This window comes from Myotis nattereri (assembly GCF_964212035.1).
Source record: "Myotis nattereri genome assembly, chromosome: 1".
Classification (NCBI taxonomy): domain Eukaryota; kingdom Metazoa; phylum Chordata; class Mammalia; order Chiroptera; family Vespertilionidae; genus Myotis; species Myotis nattereri.
Window position 1 is genome coordinate 134435583 of NC_138075.1, and position 19538 is coordinate 134455120.

A 19538-nucleotide genomic window follows, 5' to 3' on the forward strand; every position below is an offset into this window, starting at 1 on the left:
GGGAGGAGAATTATGCAACACCATGAAAAATATAGACTATAATTATTCTCTCAGCCCTTTCCCAGGGTTCCTATGAACATTTACTTAGGTATCTGCTACGCTGGGCGTGTTAATCCGGGCCCTTTAAGAAGTGAACACAAGACAGAATAGTGATTTCGGGATCTGTGAACTATCCCAAGAAATGCTCCTAATGTTTACTCTTCAGCCCTCGCACAGTATTTTGAAACAGCTGAAAGTTGACACTGAGTGGGATACATTTTGTTTGCTGTGTGTTGCTGACCCTTAACTGACCTGTTCCCAAGGATGGTTGCTAACTGCAGCTTCTCAAGGACATTGGTATCTAGGGTGGGTTTGGACTTGATTGGGTTTCAAAGCCATGAAAATCCTGTTAGCTTGATAAGGTTGGCACTGTATTTTGTGGTAAAAGTGGTAAAACTTCATCTGTGCTAATATGGACTAAGGGTATATTGAAGGTGAGGGCGTGGCAGACCAAGGTACTGCTGCTGAGATCACGATGGTTGAGAATGAGGAACACAAGGGTTGTGCCATTGGCTGGGTGCAACCCTTAAAGAAAGGACATGACAGACTTGGGCTATTAAATCTTTGGCAGCGACATGGTCAAACGACCAGGAAATTTATGCTTCCTTAAATTAACTTTGATTTACTTGTAGACTGAGTCTGTTTTTGTAGTTTGGTGATTTTCAAATGCAGTTTGAGCCCACAGACTCACTAAGGCTCTTATGTAAATGTGGGGGCATTGATTATGCACGTGTGAGAACTGAGGAAGACTGGTGTGACAGCAAGTAACCTAGCGCCTTACTCCACCCACCCCACCTTTATAAAAGAGGGAGCCCTTGCTCCAACTCGTAAGCCTGGCCCTACCTTGCCTGGAGGGATGCAGTCACCTCATTTGGAGGCATTGCCTCCCATGAGCATGTGGTTTTCCTCGCATCTCATCCCCACGACCCCCACTATTTCCAGAACCATGCGCAGACCTGTGCGGAGGAGACTCCCCACCAAAAGAATTCTGACCTTATGCTAAATCATATTCAGTAGGAAATGGGAGATCTGTATGGGGATAATGAGGTTGGTTTAGGTAAAGGAGAAACATAATTTTGAATTGGGCTAAAGATTTCTTTATTTTTAAACATCTAGAATGGGTTCTAGCTGATTGCTCAGATCTGCTGCTTGAAACCGAGTCTCTAAGGAGGCTTACATTCAATGGACTTGAGATGCCAGTAATGAAGAGAAAGGAATTCAAGACTTAGAAAAACAGGAATGTTGGAGTGGATTGTTGGGTAATCAATGACAAGTAGTCACCAATAGGATTTTTGGTGTGCATTGTTTATTCATCCCTATTCTATATGAACTGAGGCCTACAAGACGCTACATAATAGAACATTTATAAGTACTTTGGTGAAAAGGCTATCAGTATTCTTACAAAATATTGTAGTGGTTCACCTATTCATATTTCATATGAAGTGGAGATGATGGTATCTCAAAATAATTCTGGACAGTAATAAAAGTAAATTATCAGAGCCCTAACCGGTTTGGCTCAATGGATGGAGTGTCGGCCTGCGGACTCAAGGGTCCCAGGTTCAATTCCGGCCAAGGGCATGTGCCTTGGTTGTGGGCACATACCCAGTGGGGAGTGTGCAGGAGGTGGCTGATCGATGTTTCTCTCTCATCGATATTTCTAACTCTCTATCCCTCTCCCTTCCTCTCTGTAAAGAATCAATAAAATATATTTTTAAAAAACAAAAAACACTAAATTATCAGAGGCAAGATTCACATGATTACTATAATTCTCCCATTATAGTCAGCAAAACCAGGCACACCAGCGATTATTGGTTGTGGGTAATGGAGCTAGCTATCCATAGGAATAAAAGAGGTGGGCCACTTATTCAATCCTACATGGTTTTACACACACACACACACACACACTCACATATACTCTTCTGGGTCTTGTGCCTGTGCTATTTAATGGCAATGGTTCACTGGAAAATGAGAAATAGATGCTGGCTCTAAGCTGACATTAATTCCTGGGTATCCAGAATATCACCATGGTCCTATCATTTGGAAAAATCAGATGGAGGAAAGGACAGGTGAAGGTTAGATGATAAATGGACTTTATGTACAACTCCACTTGTCAGTGGCTCACGGGTCTGTAAAGCCATGCTGTGGGTATTTTGTTCAGTGGCTGAATGACACAGGACACACTTAATTCCAGCAATAAGTGTGACAACACAGGTGAAATGGTGCCCACCAGCAGAGCTCCTAAGACACTCAGTGCTGAGAGTTTTTTTTTAAATTGGGGTTTAGTTAAGTAGGCAGACTCTGCCTGGCACAAACCAAAATTTCCGACTCTCAGAGGGAAGCAAGTGCCAGCATAAACTAGACTTTTGTTTGTCCAAACAGCTCAGGCACAGTGAGCCACTCTTACAATTTAGAATGCTGGAAACCTTCCTAAATTGGAGGTTCCCAGACATCAACCAAGGGCCAGCACTGTAAGCCTGCCTCCTAAGGATAGCAGTCAGTCCTGCTGTGCCATTCTTTTCTGCGGAGATAGGAACGCACAAAGGGAGCGCCACCTCAGGGGAATTGCAGAGATTGGCGCTAACCACTAGCACTAACTCCTGGCAGCCCCTAATTGGACCTACCCTTATGTCCAATGCAGCAGGTGGAGGGGCCTCAGAAATTAATGGAGGATTATTGGACATGTAATCAGATAGCGACTCTATAACAGCTAGTCTTCCAGATGCAGGTTCTTTACTAAAATAAATCAGTAAAGCCCTGCATAGCTGTGAATGGGGTAAATGTACCAATGTTCTTTATACCAAGAGCAGAGAATGCTAGAAATATTTTGTATTCAGTGAAGCGGGTCAGCAGCATGCCTTCACTATCATGCTTCAGAACACACTCAGCTCACTTGCTTTAAGTCATAATGTGTCTGAAGACGCTTGATTGTCTCACCATTGTATGGGGCATCATGCTCATCCGCTATCAATATGGCATTCTTATGACAGAATCTGGCGAGCATGGATTAGCAGCTTTCCTGAACACTTTGATGAAACCCATGGGTGACAGAGGTTGGTGATAAACTCAGTGGCTATGTAGGGTTCTGATACCTTCATGGAGTTCAGGGAATGAAGATAACTCTCAAAGTGAGAGACAGTTTGCTGTGTCTTGCACCTTATATCTCAAAGAAAGGCAGAAAAGTTGTTTGGCCTATTGGAATTTTGGAAGCAAAGAGAGCATTAGGCTGTGTGGTACCTAAAACAAGGGAAAGTTCCTGAGTTGTTGAGACTGCAGTGCCAAGATCTGTGGAAGACTGGCATGCTTGATAACACTATGTCCAACTCTCTAAGGTTCCTATCATTGTGGAGTTAAGCCAGAAAACAGCTTGTTCTCCTTTTGAGAAATAGCTATTGAGACTAAATTCATGATCATGAGTCACCAGTGACCCTTCAACTTGAGCTGATCAAAATAAATCCACTGAGTCATAAATCTGTGTGCCAAATAGCACTCTATGGTCCACGGAAGCAGTCTACACAAGACCAGAATTGAGCAGGTCCTGAAGTCTCAAGTAAATTCCAGACACAGATGGCTCATCCTCCCAGGGTATCTCTTCACAATGCCTTATCATTTAGATAGGTGTTCTTAAAAATTTTTCTCCTTTAGTTTTTTTTTTTTCTCTTTTGATTTTGCACTCAATGTCATTGCTATCAGATAAAGGTATCTGTGTAGAGATGTCTTTGAAATATATTAAACTAGTTATATGAACTCATATTTTATTTCCATGTATTCTTGTGGCAGCAGAATTTAAAATATATCTATTAGTTAGGGTCTGTTGTAAATAAACTCTCTTGGTCACTAACCATCTCAGCATTTCTTTATTTTGTCCCTTATCCTGAGTAAACATTTAGGTTGCTATTAAGTCCAACTATAATTTTTCTTCTCATCAGAACAAAAACATTACCCACTATCTTACATTTGCTACACTTGCCACTCTCTTATTTGCTTATACTGTTGCTATAAGAGGTTAACTGCCAGTCTAAATAATATTACTTTGTAGGTAATATGTTTTGTCTCTCTAATTGATTTTAAGATCTTCACTTTTCCTTGGAGTTCTTCAATTTAACTATGAAGTATCTAGCTGGATCTTTTTACTTAGCCTGCATCTTTATTTTTAGAGTTCATGGTTTTCTTCACTTCTGGAAAATGCTTACTTCAAATATTGCCTCACCCTATATTCTCTTTTATCTCCCCTATAAGTTCCATTTAGTCACATGTTGGGCCCTATCATTCTGTGTTATAGTCTCTTGAATTATATATTTTTTCATATTATCATAAGTCTCTATGTTGCATTTTATATAAGTTTTTATTTCTCTTCCAATTCATTAAATTCTATATTTATTTTTTCTATATTTACTATCTACTTTGTTTTCATTTCCAATGATTACATGATTCATGGTCACTTTTATAAAACCATGCCTAGTCTCTTCTTCCTTGTGCTTATTTTAAAATTTTAATCTTTTAAAGATTTGATACATGATTATTCACTAGCACATAATGCCAGTGTATGAAATCTTTGGGTATCTTATTGTGCCTTTGTTTATGTGATTATTTGAGCTGGCTGTGAGGCATTGGTCACTTTCCAGTTAATTTTTCACTGTTAGCCCTTGTTTGGATAATTGATTCTATGGGAATCCTGAAGTACCTTATTGAAAATGCCAGGAATTTTTTTTCCTAGCAAATTCTCCCTCTGGCGTTATGCAGGATATCAGTTCTAATTTCTTATTTCATATAGACCCAACTCCTTTTATTACTTTTCCCAGTGCATCTTTCAAAATTAGGGTTCTGTGTTGCTTTTATCTGTAATATAACTTCAGTCTTTACTCACCACTCCTTGCATTTCATACCGTCTTTCAATTATTATTTTGCATAAATTCTGGAATTTTTCCTAAACTATATTTTGGATTGTCATTTAGTAATAGACTCCTCTGTGTTGTCTCTATCTCCTCCTATCTCCTTTTCAACTTTGCTTTACATTTTTCAAGCTCAGGACTCGGTTATGTATCTATTTATTTTATTTTATTTTATTTTATTTTATTTTATTTTATTTTATTTATTGATTAAGTTATTACATATGTGTCTTTATCCCCACATTACCCCCTATCCCCCCCACTCATGTCCTTACCCCTCAGTTATGTATTTAAAAGTCTTTTATATTTCACTCCATCCAACATTTAACATTGTTATAGTTTGAGAGGTAGCTTTTTAAAAAGAAATATAATCCACTATTTTTTAGCCAAAACTAGAAGTATTGTGTGTACAGTTTTGATGTGTCCCAGGTTGTAAATCCATTTAACTCAGGGACATTGTCTTATTCTTACTTCCATCTCTCCTGTCTTCCTGCCCGCGATCCCAATGTCTAGCTTAAAGTAGGTGCTCAATTTTTTAAAACGGGTAAAACAGTGTGTTTACTTTAAATGAGTTTGAATATTTTGCCTTTTGGAATTCTCAGCCAGGGTCTTCCATTGAAAATCATTGACAACATACAGTTGACCCTTGAACAACATGTGGGTCCACATATAGGCAGATTTTTTTTTCTAATAAATACCATAAATGAAATTTTCTTCTCTATAACATTCTTAATAACCTTTTCTCTAGCTTATTTTATTGTAAGAATACAGTATATAATACATATAACATACAAACTATATGTAATCAATGGAGTATGTTATAGGTAAGGCTTTTGGTAAAGAGTTCGCTATTAGTAGTTACGTCTTGAGGAGTAAAAAGTTATATGAGAATTTTCAACAGCAAGGCGAGTCAGTGCCCTAACCCCTGTGTTGTTCAAAGGTCAACTGCAATTCAATTCAAAATCATATGGTCTTTTTTTTTAATCTTGTGTTTTCATATAAGCTCCATCATTTCATGTGATCTTGGACAACTGAGTAATAGTTTTTAAAGTAAAAGTAGGAAGAATGCAAGAGGGTTTTTTGGACATAATGAGACACTGTGTTTGATGCGCCTAGCAGAGTATTAGAGCACTAGGGTCTAGGAGACGTTTCCCATTCCTTAATAAACCGGACAAACACAACCCTAGCTGCTAGCAGTATGTTTATTCCTTGCCCCTTTGGGCACATGTAGAGAGAAAGTTATAATCAGCTGAGAATAATTTTATCTTTTGGCAGCAAAATATAAATTTGCTTTATAAAATATTATGTGACTGAATTATACTGACTTGCTTTGGGTACCATCATTCCAGTTCATTTCTTATCTAAATGATGAATGGCAGCTGAAACAGTGTAGGGTAATGTTATTTTTACTAGACAATAACAGTTGATAAAGGAGTTTCCCAGCTGAAACTAGGCAATAAACAACTATGAAAGAAACAAAATAATGTGATTTTTAAAAAATGGAATATATAAAATGTTATGGGACCTGAATTCAGAATCAGGATGTAAAATTGAAATGTTTCTGTTTGTATGATTCTTTACTCCTTTTTATTTCTCTTTCCTTTTCCCTGCCAAGGAAAACCTGAAATGGGCTGTGACATGACACAATCATTTACTTATTTAGTGTGGGAAGATGGTGGGGTGCATTGCTAATACAACACAAAATTGCAGTTTCAAAATCTAGAGGGCCTTTTAAAATAGCACACATTTAGAAATGGAAAAGCAACATTGAACCCAAGAGTTATATATCTTTTATGGAGTAGCATTTTAAAATTTAACATACTCATCGTGTTTATTTTTGTGTGCCCAGCAAAGGCTGAAAGGCTTGTAAGCCCTCATTAACTTCATTCAATTAGCAATTACCTATTGAGCACTTCCTGTCTGCCAGGAACCTGGCTAATAACTGGGGATGCAATAGTGAAGAAGTCACAAGCCTGCTTCATTGTTACAGACTAGTGGAGGAATCACAGAAGTCATCAATGACCACATTAGACCTGTGGGTGCTAGGATGAATGAGGACAGAAGGCTGTGAGGAAGCCCAGGAATGAAATTTAACCCAGCCTGGGAAGATCAGCCAAGATACCTTAGAGAAAGTCCTCGAAGCTGGGAAATAAAAAATAAGTAGTGTTAACCTGGTGACCAGTGTGGGGGAGGGATCTCAGAGCTGGCGTCTAGAGATGGCATGTTGAGAGCACTGCCAGTGGAGGAGTTTTGTAAAATTGTCACTGAGAAGATAAGGGCGGGTATAATAGGCAGTAAGCCTTAAAAAGTGAGCTGTGTTTGAGCCATGCTAAGGAGTATGACGTTTATGCTGATTTCAGATGGAAATACGTAGGAGTGGATTTGTGCCTTAGAATGGTCACTCTGCCTAAAGAATGGAAAATGCGTTGTGGGAAGAGAAACATCGGGTTCAGGGTGTTGCTGAGACGAGAATTGATGGAATCTTCAACTGACATATAGAATGCACAAGATTTGATGTTGGTAGTAGAATGGGTGAGAGTGATCCAGGACCAACATACAGGTTCCTGGTTTGGAAGCTGGATGAGAGGAAAATGCTATTCATTGAAATATAACATATGGAAGTGATGTTGATCAGTTGGGAGGAGGAAAGGAAGATGAGTTTAGTTTTTGATTCAAAGAGACATGTCAATTAGGCTGTCTCTGTGCTATGTGTGTATATGTACACATTTACTCAGGAAGAAGACTTAAAATGTAGGTTTGAACAACAGATCATATCAGGACTTCAGATATAGCTTTGTGAAACAGCAATCTATATATATAAAAGCCTAAGTGACCGAACAACCAAACGACCATTTGACCCGTCACTATGATGCACACTGACCACCAGGGGGAAGATGCTCAATGCAGGAACTGCCCCCTGGTGGTCAGTGCACTCCCACAGAAGGAGTGCCTCTCAGCTGACTGATGGGTGCCAGACACCAAGCTCAGGGCTGGTGAGCACAGCCTCAGCAGCACGAGACTCTCCCGCCTCCGTGGCAGTGCGTTAAGGAGTGGTGGCAGTGGTAGGCTCAGCGGGGCCGGGATGAACGGGATCAGCAAGGCACCTGGCCACCTGCTGCTTTGTGCACTACTACACCCCCCCCCCCCCCCCCCCCGCCTCCAGGGTCCTGGATTGTGAGAGGGCGCAGGCCAGCCCAAAGGAACCCCACCAGTGCACGAATCGTTGCAGCAGGCCTCTAGTGTATAGATAATAAATTAGTAGTGTGAAGAGGAAGCCTAGAAAAAAGTGAAAAGATGTATAATCTGAATAGAGAGGCACACTAATGTAGAAATATAAGGGACATTTAAGAGACACACAAAGAGGAGTAATAAGGTATTACTCAATATTCTTTTACAAGACAGAGAAGTAAGGAGAACAAATAGTTCTGAAGTTGGAATAAAGCAAAGAGCAATGAAATACTAGAGAATGTGGAGTGCTCAATGGTAGGCCAACATTATGGATTTTTCCTCCCAGAGTCCTGAATGCTCCTGTCCTAGAATTTAATATTTTACTGGGTCTTTTCTTTCTAGAATGTGGGAGGGAGGGTGGGGAATCTTACTTTTCTCAAACTTCCTTTAAATGTGCAGATGCATTCTCTGCCCCTGAGCTATCATCCTTGCCACTGCACATGGCCTACTTGCTTCTCATAATCTCCTGGGCTATCTCTGTCGCTTGTTGTCATATTGCAGAAATTAAAAGAAGTTGAAAAATAACTTTAACATGCCTTTAAGAAATCAAATATAAAGGAATATTTTGAATATTCAACTTCATATAACTTCTATAACTATTCAGCCCATAGAATTTTATCAATATGTCAATGTATTCTGAACTTCGGTACACTGTGCGTTCCAAAGATGCATCTAAAATCATGTGTTCCACCTCTAAAAGCAAATGAAAATGAACTGACTATGGAAGGACGAGCACTGCACTCGGCAGGATATTTGAGTTCTACTTTCTAACACCAAGTGGCTCTATTTCCTCATATATGTCTCCTAATTTTCTTGGACCCAAGTTATGTGATTTGTAAAACAATGATCTCCAATGTCTTTTTAACATTTAAAATCATATTGTTCTCAAGTCATCTAAACAAGCAATGCAAGGTTTCTATTCAATAATAAGGATATGCATTTCATTCCCATGGAGCCATTCTAATATTTGGGCCTGAAATATTTGAGTAAGCTTTAGTAACCACAATAATGTTCTAAATTACATGAATGTGATTAAATAAGCATATGAGTTCACACAGAACATTTCTTCATCGCTTATAATTTTATTGTGGTTTTCTCCCCATTTACCTACTTGCCCACTTTTTTATTTTAAACTTTCTTGCAGGAGATAGCAGGAACATAAAGGCTTAAATTGTTAAACAGAGCAGTAAACATGTATGTTCATCTAGATATGGAAATGGTGCAATTACTCCAGTTAAATATTTTCTAAAGACACTCCTGTGAAAGACTAAAGGAACTGCCTCGGGAGCCATTTGCCCGAGTTGCAGATTGTTGCCAATAGGACCCGGTCATAGGAGGCAAACCCAAAAAAGGAAGAACAGAGAAAAGAAAAATAATGTTTCCAATCAGGGACTCACCTATTACAACTGCCTGACTTCGGCAGACATACCAAGGACTGCTCTTCTGCCCGCCCGGCCAGAATGCCAGCATTCCCGAAGAATGGAGCTTCCTGTGCTCCTTGGATTTTCTGTGTCTTCCTCTCTCCCCTGGTTCAGCAAGGAGCAGAGGCCTTTCGGTGTGGCAATGGGGTCTCCGTGCCTCCGGACACTGTGTGTGACTTCACAGATCACTGTGGGGACATGAGTGACGAGCAGCAATGTAAGTTCCATTCCTCTCTTTCCTCCACTTTCTGTGTACCTTTGCACCGGGGTGGGGGTGGGGGTGGGGTTGATGAGCAGCCACGGAGATTCAGATAGATACCTGGCCCTGCATGGATCTAATTTATAAGCCCTTAGTGTAAGACAGAAACTAAAATAGTCTTTTCATTAAAAAGACAGGTCCATAAATAAAAATCACTCTAATTAAGCAATATCACATTGATAAGATTCTATCTAGCTGGATGTATTTTAGATCAGTTTTTACTGGTTATATGGAAAGAATGATAGGCGGAAGTATAGCATTTAATTTTATATTAGTAGAGCAAATTTCAAAAGAAATGCAGTGCTGCAGCTTTAAAGTTCTGTGATGGAAAATATCAGCTCAAGGTTGAATGCAGTATGAAAATATTTTTACTAAATTCTAAATTATATGAGCAGATTTTACTTTTGCTGCTAGGCCGGTACCACCAAGTGAAATGATTGCACACTGAGCACAGCTCTCTGGCTTCTATCACTTGGTTTCGGACGGAGGAAAGAGCACCAGCTTCACAGAGTGCAGGACGGAGGGGGAGCCTGGATAGACCATCTACCAATAGTGTGATCTTGAACCTCCACCTCATTATAAGAGAAACCGCTCTCACAGGCGGGAATGTGCTCTGCTCCATTGCCTACTGGTGTAGTATTAATCAACAGGAAACCACTAAGGGGAAGACATGGGTAAAGACTTTAAGGTGTCTGTAGTTTCTCTGCCAATAAGACATCCTGAAGGAATTATTTCATTTCACCAATGGAACTTGTGTTGCTCTTACATGCAATTGCCTTTCGTAAACAACTAATGGATTAAATGTAGTCATTGTTGGTTCATGGTAATATGACCTAGTTATCTGAAGGCACTAATTCTAGTCAGAGCACTTTACTCAAACATATTTTCTATTTTTATTCAGATACTATATTAATTGATGTTTACAGAATTCCTTTGTTCAGATAACGATATTAATTAGTGTTTGCAGAATTTCTTCTGCTAAAATAGATTCTACATATTCAATTTTGCTATTGTTGGCCTTCTATTTACATGTTCAGTTGTTACATTAAAACCAGAAAAGAGTTTACTGAAAAATTTCTTCTCTGTAGAAGAAAACAGTGGAATGATTTTTGCCCCATAGTTTGGGAGAGCTATCATGCAGTTAGCAACTATTAAATGCAAAGCACAACCAAAGACGAGGATTCTATATGTGTCCATTTTCCCCAGAAAGGCTACATGTGGGTGAGCTGCCCTTCCTCTCTCCTTCTTGGGTCTGCCTGGGAAAGCCCTCTGGTGAGCAGCAAAGAGGAACCCCTTGGCTGGCTTGACAAAAAGTGCCAAGTCCCTTCCATTGTTAATCTCTATGAATCTCCCTTTAGCGCACCTCCTGGGGTAACAGGCATGGTCCTGCTTCAGGGAAAAGGTAAATGTGAAAGAAGGAGGAAGCCATGGGGTGGAAAAGGTCTCGGCTGCATGAAAGGTTCTAATAATGCGCAGCCGTGGAGGAAAGTAAAGAACACATCTGTCGCATAAACAGGTTTCATTTAAAATGTTACATTGGGAGATCACCTTTTGGCTTTTCGTTTTTCATTTTCATTTCCGAGAAGTTTCTACTTCCCTATTTTATTTAAAATGTGAACCATAACCTGTAGATAAAATTGAGAACCACTTTAAAATATGAATTTTTGTTGTATACCACACCGGGGGCGGGGCGGGGGCGGGGGGGCGGGCGGAGGGGGAGGAATATTGTCAGGGAATAATAATGGCCAAGCAATTTCTCTCATGAAAATTTGTGATGCTAAATTTACAGATGATATTTTAAAAGTTAACTTTATAATGATGGTACAGTAGTCACATTTTGAAAAAAATCAACCCGTGCCCCCCTTTAATGTCTAAATGATGTGACCTTTAAGAAATAGATTAATAGGTTGATTTTCTTAATGAAATTGGCATAGTTGAAGTTGAATTTCAGATGCAACTGACTCTATTCATGGGTTTTTAAAAATGTTCTTATTTTATATGATGGAACTCTTTAAGAATACTACAACTGTTTAACTCAGGTTTTTGTTTTTGTTTTTAAGATATTAGGTTTAGGAAAACTGAATCTTCCCAAAGGATTAAGTTCTTTTTATGCACACTATTGGGCATTTAATATATAGTAATCAAGGAAAATAATTTTTAAGTATAACAATTATTTAGTTCTGGTGTTGACAAGAATCCCTCTTTATTAAACTTTATTGATATACTGAGCCAGGGAAAAGTGTTGTGTAACTGGTCTGGATATTTAAAAAAAATCACATTCCAAATGTTGCATTGTCTGCTTCCAAGCAGATCCCCTTCTCCTGGTGTTCATTCTCTTATATGTTTATTTGTTTATTTATTTTAATATCAGAGTCAATACTAAATACAGAGATAGTCTAACTTCTAGCAATTGCTTCAAATTATTTGATGTACAAAGGCTTTACTCTGCTTTATTTTTCTTAGCATAAAGGTAACTGTGTTACTTATATTGCTACCATTCAAATCCAAATCAATCAGAAAATTACAAAATGTACTGTTTTTTTTCTTTTCTTAATTAAATCTTTATTGTTCAGATTATTACATTTGTTTCTCTTTTTTCCCCCCATAACTCCCCTCCTCCCAGTTCCCGCCCCACCCTCCGCCCTCACACCCCACCCACTGTCCTCATCCATAGGTGCACGATTTTTGTCCAGTCTCTTCCCCCATCTCTCACACCCCTTTCCCCCCAAGAATAGTCAGTCCATTCCCTTTCTATGTCCCTGATTCTATTATGATCACCAGATGATTTATTCACTTGATTCTTAGATTCACTTGTTGATAGATGCATATTTGTTGTTCATAATTTGTATCTTTACCTTTTTCTTCTTCTTCCTCTTCTTAAAGGATACCTTTCAGCATTTCATATAATACTGGTTTGGTGGTGATGAACTCCTTTAGCTTTTCCTTATCTGTGAAGCTCTTTATCTGACCTTCCGTTCTGATTGATAGCTTTGCTGGATAAAGTAATCTTGGTTGTAGGTTCTTGGTATTCATCACTTTGAATATTTCTTGCCATTCCCTTCTGGCCTGCAAAGTTTCTGTTGAGAAATCAGCTGACAGTCGTATGGGTACTCCCTTGTAGGTAACTGAGCTTCTTTCTCTTGCTGCTCTTAAGAGTCTCTCTTTGTCTTTTTCTCTTGGCATTTTAATTATGATGTGTTTTGGTGTGGTCCTCTTTGGATTCCTTTTGTTTGGGGTTCTCCGTGCTTCCTGGACTTGTATTTCTTTCACCAGGTAGGGGAAGTTTTCTGTCATTATTTCTTCAAATAGGTTTTCAATATCTTGCTCTCTCTCATCTTCTGGCACCCCTATAATTCTAATGTTGGTACGCTTGAAGCTGTCCCAGAGGCTCCTTACACTATCTTCGTATTTTCGGATTCTTTTTTCATTTTGCTTTTCCGGTTGGGTGTTTTTAGCATCTTCGCATTTCAAATCTTTGCCTTTATTCTTGCGGTCCTCTGGTCTGCTGTTGGGAGTCTGTATAATATTCGTTATTTCAGTCCGAGTATGTTTAATTTCTAGTTGGTTCTTTATGATAACATCGAGGGTCTCATTAGATTTGTTGAGGATCTCATTAAGTTTATCAGCAGCTTCTAGAAAGTTCTTGAGAGACCTTAAAAGTGTGGTTCTGAACTGAATATCCTCCATTGACAGTTTTTTCCTGTTTCTTTGTCTCCGCATTTTTTTATGCTTTCTTGGTGCACCCCCTAGTGGTCTTTGTGTGCAGTCCTCCTATAGTTAAGCCTTGATTGTTGTAGTTAATACTAGGGGGATTTGACCTCCAGGCCAGCTGGCTGTGAGAATCAGTTGTGTCTGCAGTGGGAAAACTGTCCTCTAGGGAGGTGCTAATCTAGCCTTTGCCTGAGGCTATCTGGGAAATGGCTCTGCGCAGGGCTTGGGCAGGGCGGGTGGGTCGCTCGGGCTCAGGATCAACAGGGTGGGCCGGAGAGAGCAGTTATGGCGGCTCTCAGTTCCATCCCTAGGGGCTCTGCCTCACAGAGTCCCAGCAACCGCTGCAAACCTCGGAGAGAAAGCTGCCTTCGAGTTCCGACTGAAGCCAGACAGTCCCGCTTCTCCCGTTTGAGTCTGGACCCCTAGAGACTCCGCCTGGCTCTGGAGCTCAGAATCTGAGACTCCCTCCCAATTGAAAGCACCAACCGCGCCCTCCGCCGCCAGCCCGCTCTGCGCGCATTCCGCACCTGAGTATTTCACTTCAGCACTGCTCCTCCTCTGAGTCTGGGTATGATATTCTCTTTCCTCCTAGTTGTAGAATTTCCACTCAGCCAGCCTTCCTGTGGTTCTGGATGATGTCCGTTCCGTCTTTTAAGTGTGTTTTGATTTGGTTGTTCAATGCAGCAATCTCCTGTGTTAACCTATGCCGCCATCTTGGTTCTCTCACAAAATGTACTGTTGATACAATGTTGAGATATGTCCATGCAATGCATCCCCTCCTACTGAAGTGTTTCCAGAAAATATACTTAGAAAATTACTTTTGCATGCCTGGTGATAGTATTAAAACTAGCTGTTTAGAGCTACACTTTCTCAGAATTTACTGTGATCCAAAGGAGAAAAAAATATATTCAGTTAATAAAATACTGTTCCCTTACCTACATGTCATGCTTAAGTACTTTTTTTATTCACTCTAGTATTTTAATAAGGAGATAGAAGTATTTTATACTTTGGTTTCATGGAATATATCATAAAGATTTAAGATTTTACCTAATTTCTTTTACAAACTATTTGAATTTAAGAGCAAACATTTTTTTCAAAGTGTATTAATTTCAGATAAATCTAAATGTATATGCAAAATATGTGAAAACTATCTTAGGTGTACATTCTCAAAATCTGTGAGGTGATAGTGTTTAAGCCAGTGATAGAGAACCTATGACATGCGTGTCAGAGGTGACACGTGAACTCATTTTTTGGTTGATTTTTCTTTGTTAAATGGCATTTAAATATATAAAATAAATATCAAAATATAAGTCTTTGTTTTACTATGGTTGCAAATATAAAAAAATTTCTATTTGTGACATGGGACCAGAGTTAAGTTAGGGTTTTTCAAAATGCTGACACGCCGAGCTCAAAAGGTTCACCATCACTGGTTTAAGCTAAGAAAACATTTCTTCACTAGAATGACATAAATATAAAGTATTTTTACAGTAATTGGTTCATTGAAGTACTGGAAGGCAATGGAAGGTAAAGCATTGATAGAGTGAAATGTGAGATTTCATGTGTAATATTTGTTACATCATTGGATGCAAAATTGTCATGAATTAATAAAAATACTTTAAAAATCCTATTTACCATAGCAGCACATATTAGCGTGGGCTATTATAACAAATACCATAGGCTGGCTGGCTTAAACAACAAACATTTATTTCTCAGCGAGCTAGAGGCTGGGAAGGCCAAGATCAAGGCACCGGCAGAGCTGATGCCTGATGAGGGTCCCTTCCCCAGTTTGCAGACAGTTAGTTGACTTCTTGCCACATTCTCACATGACAGAGGTCATGTCTAGTGTCTCTTCTTATTCGGGCAGGGATCCCATCTTGAGGATTTTGTTCTCATGGCCCAATCACATCCCAAATGCCTCACCTCCAAATATCATCACACTGGTAATTAGGGCTTAAACATGAATTTTGGAGGGATATTGACATTCAGTCCACAGCACAACAGATTTATATGTATAAGAGATCTAATAATAAATATGTAGAGCTTAGCTAAAGAAAATTAGAAAATTTTCATAGACTTTAGTCTTGGCCTAAATGAGTGCTATAATTTTGAGTTCTGTGACATTTACTTTAATTTTATGTAACAATTTAAGCACACTGAATTGGCCACTCATTGAAAAATAGCAAAATATATTTTTCATTTATTGCATTGGGCAGACTCATTAGGACCGTTTTGCTTTAATGTCTCTGCAGATCTTTTGGTCTTCTCTGGTGTTTAATCACAAGTTTAGAAACATTATATTTTAGAGGAGTAAAGCCTTCAAGCTCCTCTAAGTCAAAAGCCTCATTTTGTAAATGTGAATGAGGTGAGACACTAAGCCAAGAGATTAATAATTGAGGGGTATGTACTAATTAATAGTGCCTCAAGACTCAAACTGGGGTTCCTATCCATCCTATGTTTCAAATATGAGTTATCTAAGGTTTTAGAAGTGATTATAAAATCTAGTTCTCATGTATTGGACAACTTTAGAGGACATTATAAAAGACACTAGAGGCCCAGTGCATGAAATCGTGCGCGGGCGAGTGTCCACGAGCGTCCATGAGCCGCTCCACCCTGCTGCCATGAGCTGCAAGCCGCCCCACTGTGAGCCGCCACTCGTGGGCTGAGGGCGGCGGGAGGGGGGGGGAGGGGGGCGGGGGACGGCAGGGGATCGAGAGGTGGTCAATGCACCTCATGGTGACTGGTCGAGCGGTTGTTCCAGTCGTTATGCTTATAGTCCCTGGCCTTTTATTATATAGGATTGTTTCTAAATAAAACTGTCCATTAGTTATTGATATCAGAATATGTGCATAAATCTCTTTCAAATTGTTTCCTTTCAATAACATTTGCATATAGGCAATATTATTTATCTATACTTTAGTGTCAACCCAAATACTTTTAGATCTGTTATGTATGATTTGCACCAATTCCAGGGCACTTCCGTTGAGTTGAACAGAAAGAGGAGGTACCTGTGAGAATAGAAAATATTCTGTAGAATGGAATGAATAGAAAAGTGAGGTAAAATGGATAGCAGTGCAGATTTTAAAAAGATTAATGTAGAATAAAACCTAAGTCCACAGAACTGCACACTGGTTTCAATGTTTCTGATGAAAGGTCTATGAGATCTGCCTAAGAATGACTGTGGAGGCAAAACCAGGGGATGTAGAAGAGAGCATAGGGAATAAAATCCCAGACATCTCTCATAGCAATATGTTTGCCGATACTCTTCTAGCACAAGGAAAACTAAGGAGAAAATAAACAAATGGGACTACATCAAAATTAAAACCTTCTGCACAGCAAAAGAAACCATCAACAAAATGAAAAGGGAACCCACCGTATGGGAGAACACATTTGCCAATGATTCATCTGATAAAGGGTTATTATCCAAAATATATAAGGAAATCATACAACCTAACAAAAGGAAGACAAAAAATCCAACTAAAAAATGGGCAAAGGACCTAAATAGACATTTCAAGAAAGTGGACACACAGATGGCCAAGAAGCATATGAAAAAATCCTCAAAGTCTCTGATCACCCGAGAGATGCAAATTAAAACCACAATGAGATATCACCTCACACTTGTAGAAATGGCTACCATTAACAAATCAATAAATGACAAGTGCTGGAGAGAATATGGAGAAAAAGGCTCTAGTACACTGCTGGTGGGAATGCAGACTGGTGCAGCCACTATGGAAGACAGTATGAAATTTCCTCAAAAAATTAAGTATGGAACTGCCATTTGACCCAGTGATCCCAATTCTAGGAATGTATCCTAAGAAACCCAAAACACCAATCAGAAAGAATATGTACACCGCCATATTCATAAAAGCACAGTGTAGAATAGCTAAGATCTGGAAACAGCCCAAGTGTCCATCAGTAGATGAGTGGATAAAAAAGCTGTAGTACATTTACAACATGGAATACTCTGCAGCAGTGAAAAATGAAGGATCCTTACCCTTTGAGACAGCATGGAGGGACCTGGAGAGTATTATGCTAAGTGAAATAAGCTAGTCAGAGAAAGACAAGTATCACATGATCTCACTCATATGGGAACCTAATGAAAAATAAACTGATGAACAAAATAGATCCAGAAACATAGAAACATGGGATAGACTGTGGAATCTCAGAGGTAAGGCAGGGGTGGGTGGGTGGGTGGTTGGGAAAAGATCAACCAAAGAACCTGTATACATACATCCACATAACCGATGGACACAGACAATAGTGTGGGTAAGGCCTGGGGTGGAGGAGGGGCTGGCTAGAAGGAGTCAACAGGGAAGAAAGGCTACATCTGTATCATTTTCAACTATAAAGATAAATTTTAAAAAAATTAAAAGGACTTAGGGAGAGGAATGTCAAGAATGCTGACATCACAAACTTGAGAAAGCTTGGAATATTTAACAAAGATTGTAAATCTTTTTGTGCAAAGGAAAGAAATTTACAAGCTCTTTGTTAAAACATTTGCCAATGGAGTCTGAAATTTTTCCAATGAGTAAGGGATATCAAGTGGAAATTAGATGTACCCACTTCTACTAATAACAAAATAGCGTGAATGTCTGTTTAGCGTTTTAATCATTTTATTTGAGCTAAAAATAGACATTCACTGGGGCTTTTATTGTTTTTATACTATTCTTTTCTTTCCTCAGACAATTATTTTTCTTGCAAGAGAGCTAATCTTCTTTTTTTATAGTTGCAAGAAGGTTTAATGTTACTTGATAACATTCTGTGAGAATCGCTTTACCTATTTTTAATTACATAAGGTAATAGGTTTAGGGAAAATGTCCTCCATACTTTGAGATGCTAAAGGCCTCTTACAAAAAAATACACATTGTTAATTTCCACCCGAATGTGATTTCTCCTAAGAGAGCTAATCTTAATCGTGCTCCAAAGGATGGGCTTCAGAGAGACCTTGAACTGAGCGTTTTCTTTTATATGTATGCCTATTAGAGTTCTTTCTGTCATTTTGAAAACAATCTTTATAAAATACTTTCATGTCAAATAGCGCTATCAGGAGCTCTTCCCTCTTGGCAGTGTTGGATGCTGCTGTGCACAGCTGTGTAACATAAATCATTTCCCTTAATAGATCTTGATGTCTAAAATTGTTTCACAGTGTGGGCTGTTTTTGTTCATAATGGGCAATGGAAATGCGAGAGAAAAAGTGATCCACATGCTATATGGGTTGTCCTTTCATCTCTGAGTCTGTGACAACATGAAAGCAGCACACTGAAGAAGCATTATCGGTGCATTCTGAAAACTCGCTGGACAGGGAGTCTTTCTCCCAAGAAAAGAGGTTAAAGCGTTACTAGAATTTTATCTTGACCCATTCTACAGGGTTTCTAGCCACAATCCCAACAAAAGATGCTTTATATAAACAGAGTGAACTTGATGGAGCATGTATCTTGATGATACTTAAGGAAAATAAAGCATGTCTTTATGAAATGATACCATCCTAGAGTTACAGTTTAAAAAAGAGGCCCTGAAAAAAAAAATATTAGTTCTATTCGGGCAGGACATTTATTTAGTCCTCCCCATTTTCTAGAACCGTGATTACCACAGTCAATAGATAGACTGATGCATTACTGGTCGGAGGAACTACCAGCTGTAGTTTTTTCTTCCACCATGGAGCGAGATAAAACTGCTCAGTCTTGCCATGTAATCTGCTCTTGTTTTGTGATTCAAGTGTTCACGTTCATATCATCTGGGACATTCAGTCTGTGAGCTCCCTTTGAACATTTCAAAGATTCTCTGATGACATCAAATGCTAAACTGTTTCTTTCACAAGCAAATTTCTTTCTGAAGCCCAGTGTCTGTATATAGATAGAACTCTTACCAAGCTTGTCATCCCTTGGAACTTTTCTGTTTGTCAATAAACATCATTTCAACATGTGCATGTCGATACTAAAGGCTTGACTAGGAATTCTAAGAGAAGGCTTGCATTCTGTTGTCAAAATTATCCAATTT

At 39.0% G+C, this 19538-nt stretch overlaps 1 protein-coding gene across 1 annotated transcript in view; it reads left to right on the forward strand.

Moving 5' to 3' along the window:
• Positions 1-9613: 9613 nt before the first annotated feature.
• MALRD1 (MAM and LDL receptor class A domain containing 1) overlaps positions 9614-19538 on the forward strand; it is a gene marked incomplete at both ends in the record, with an annotated part of 616248 nt that continues 606323 nt past the window's right edge. The window contains one exon of the mRNA XM_081103892.1: positions 9614-9791. Within this exon, the coding sequence (XP_080960018.1) occupies positions 9614-9791 (178 nt within the window). The remainder of the gene's footprint in view (positions 9792-19538) is intronic.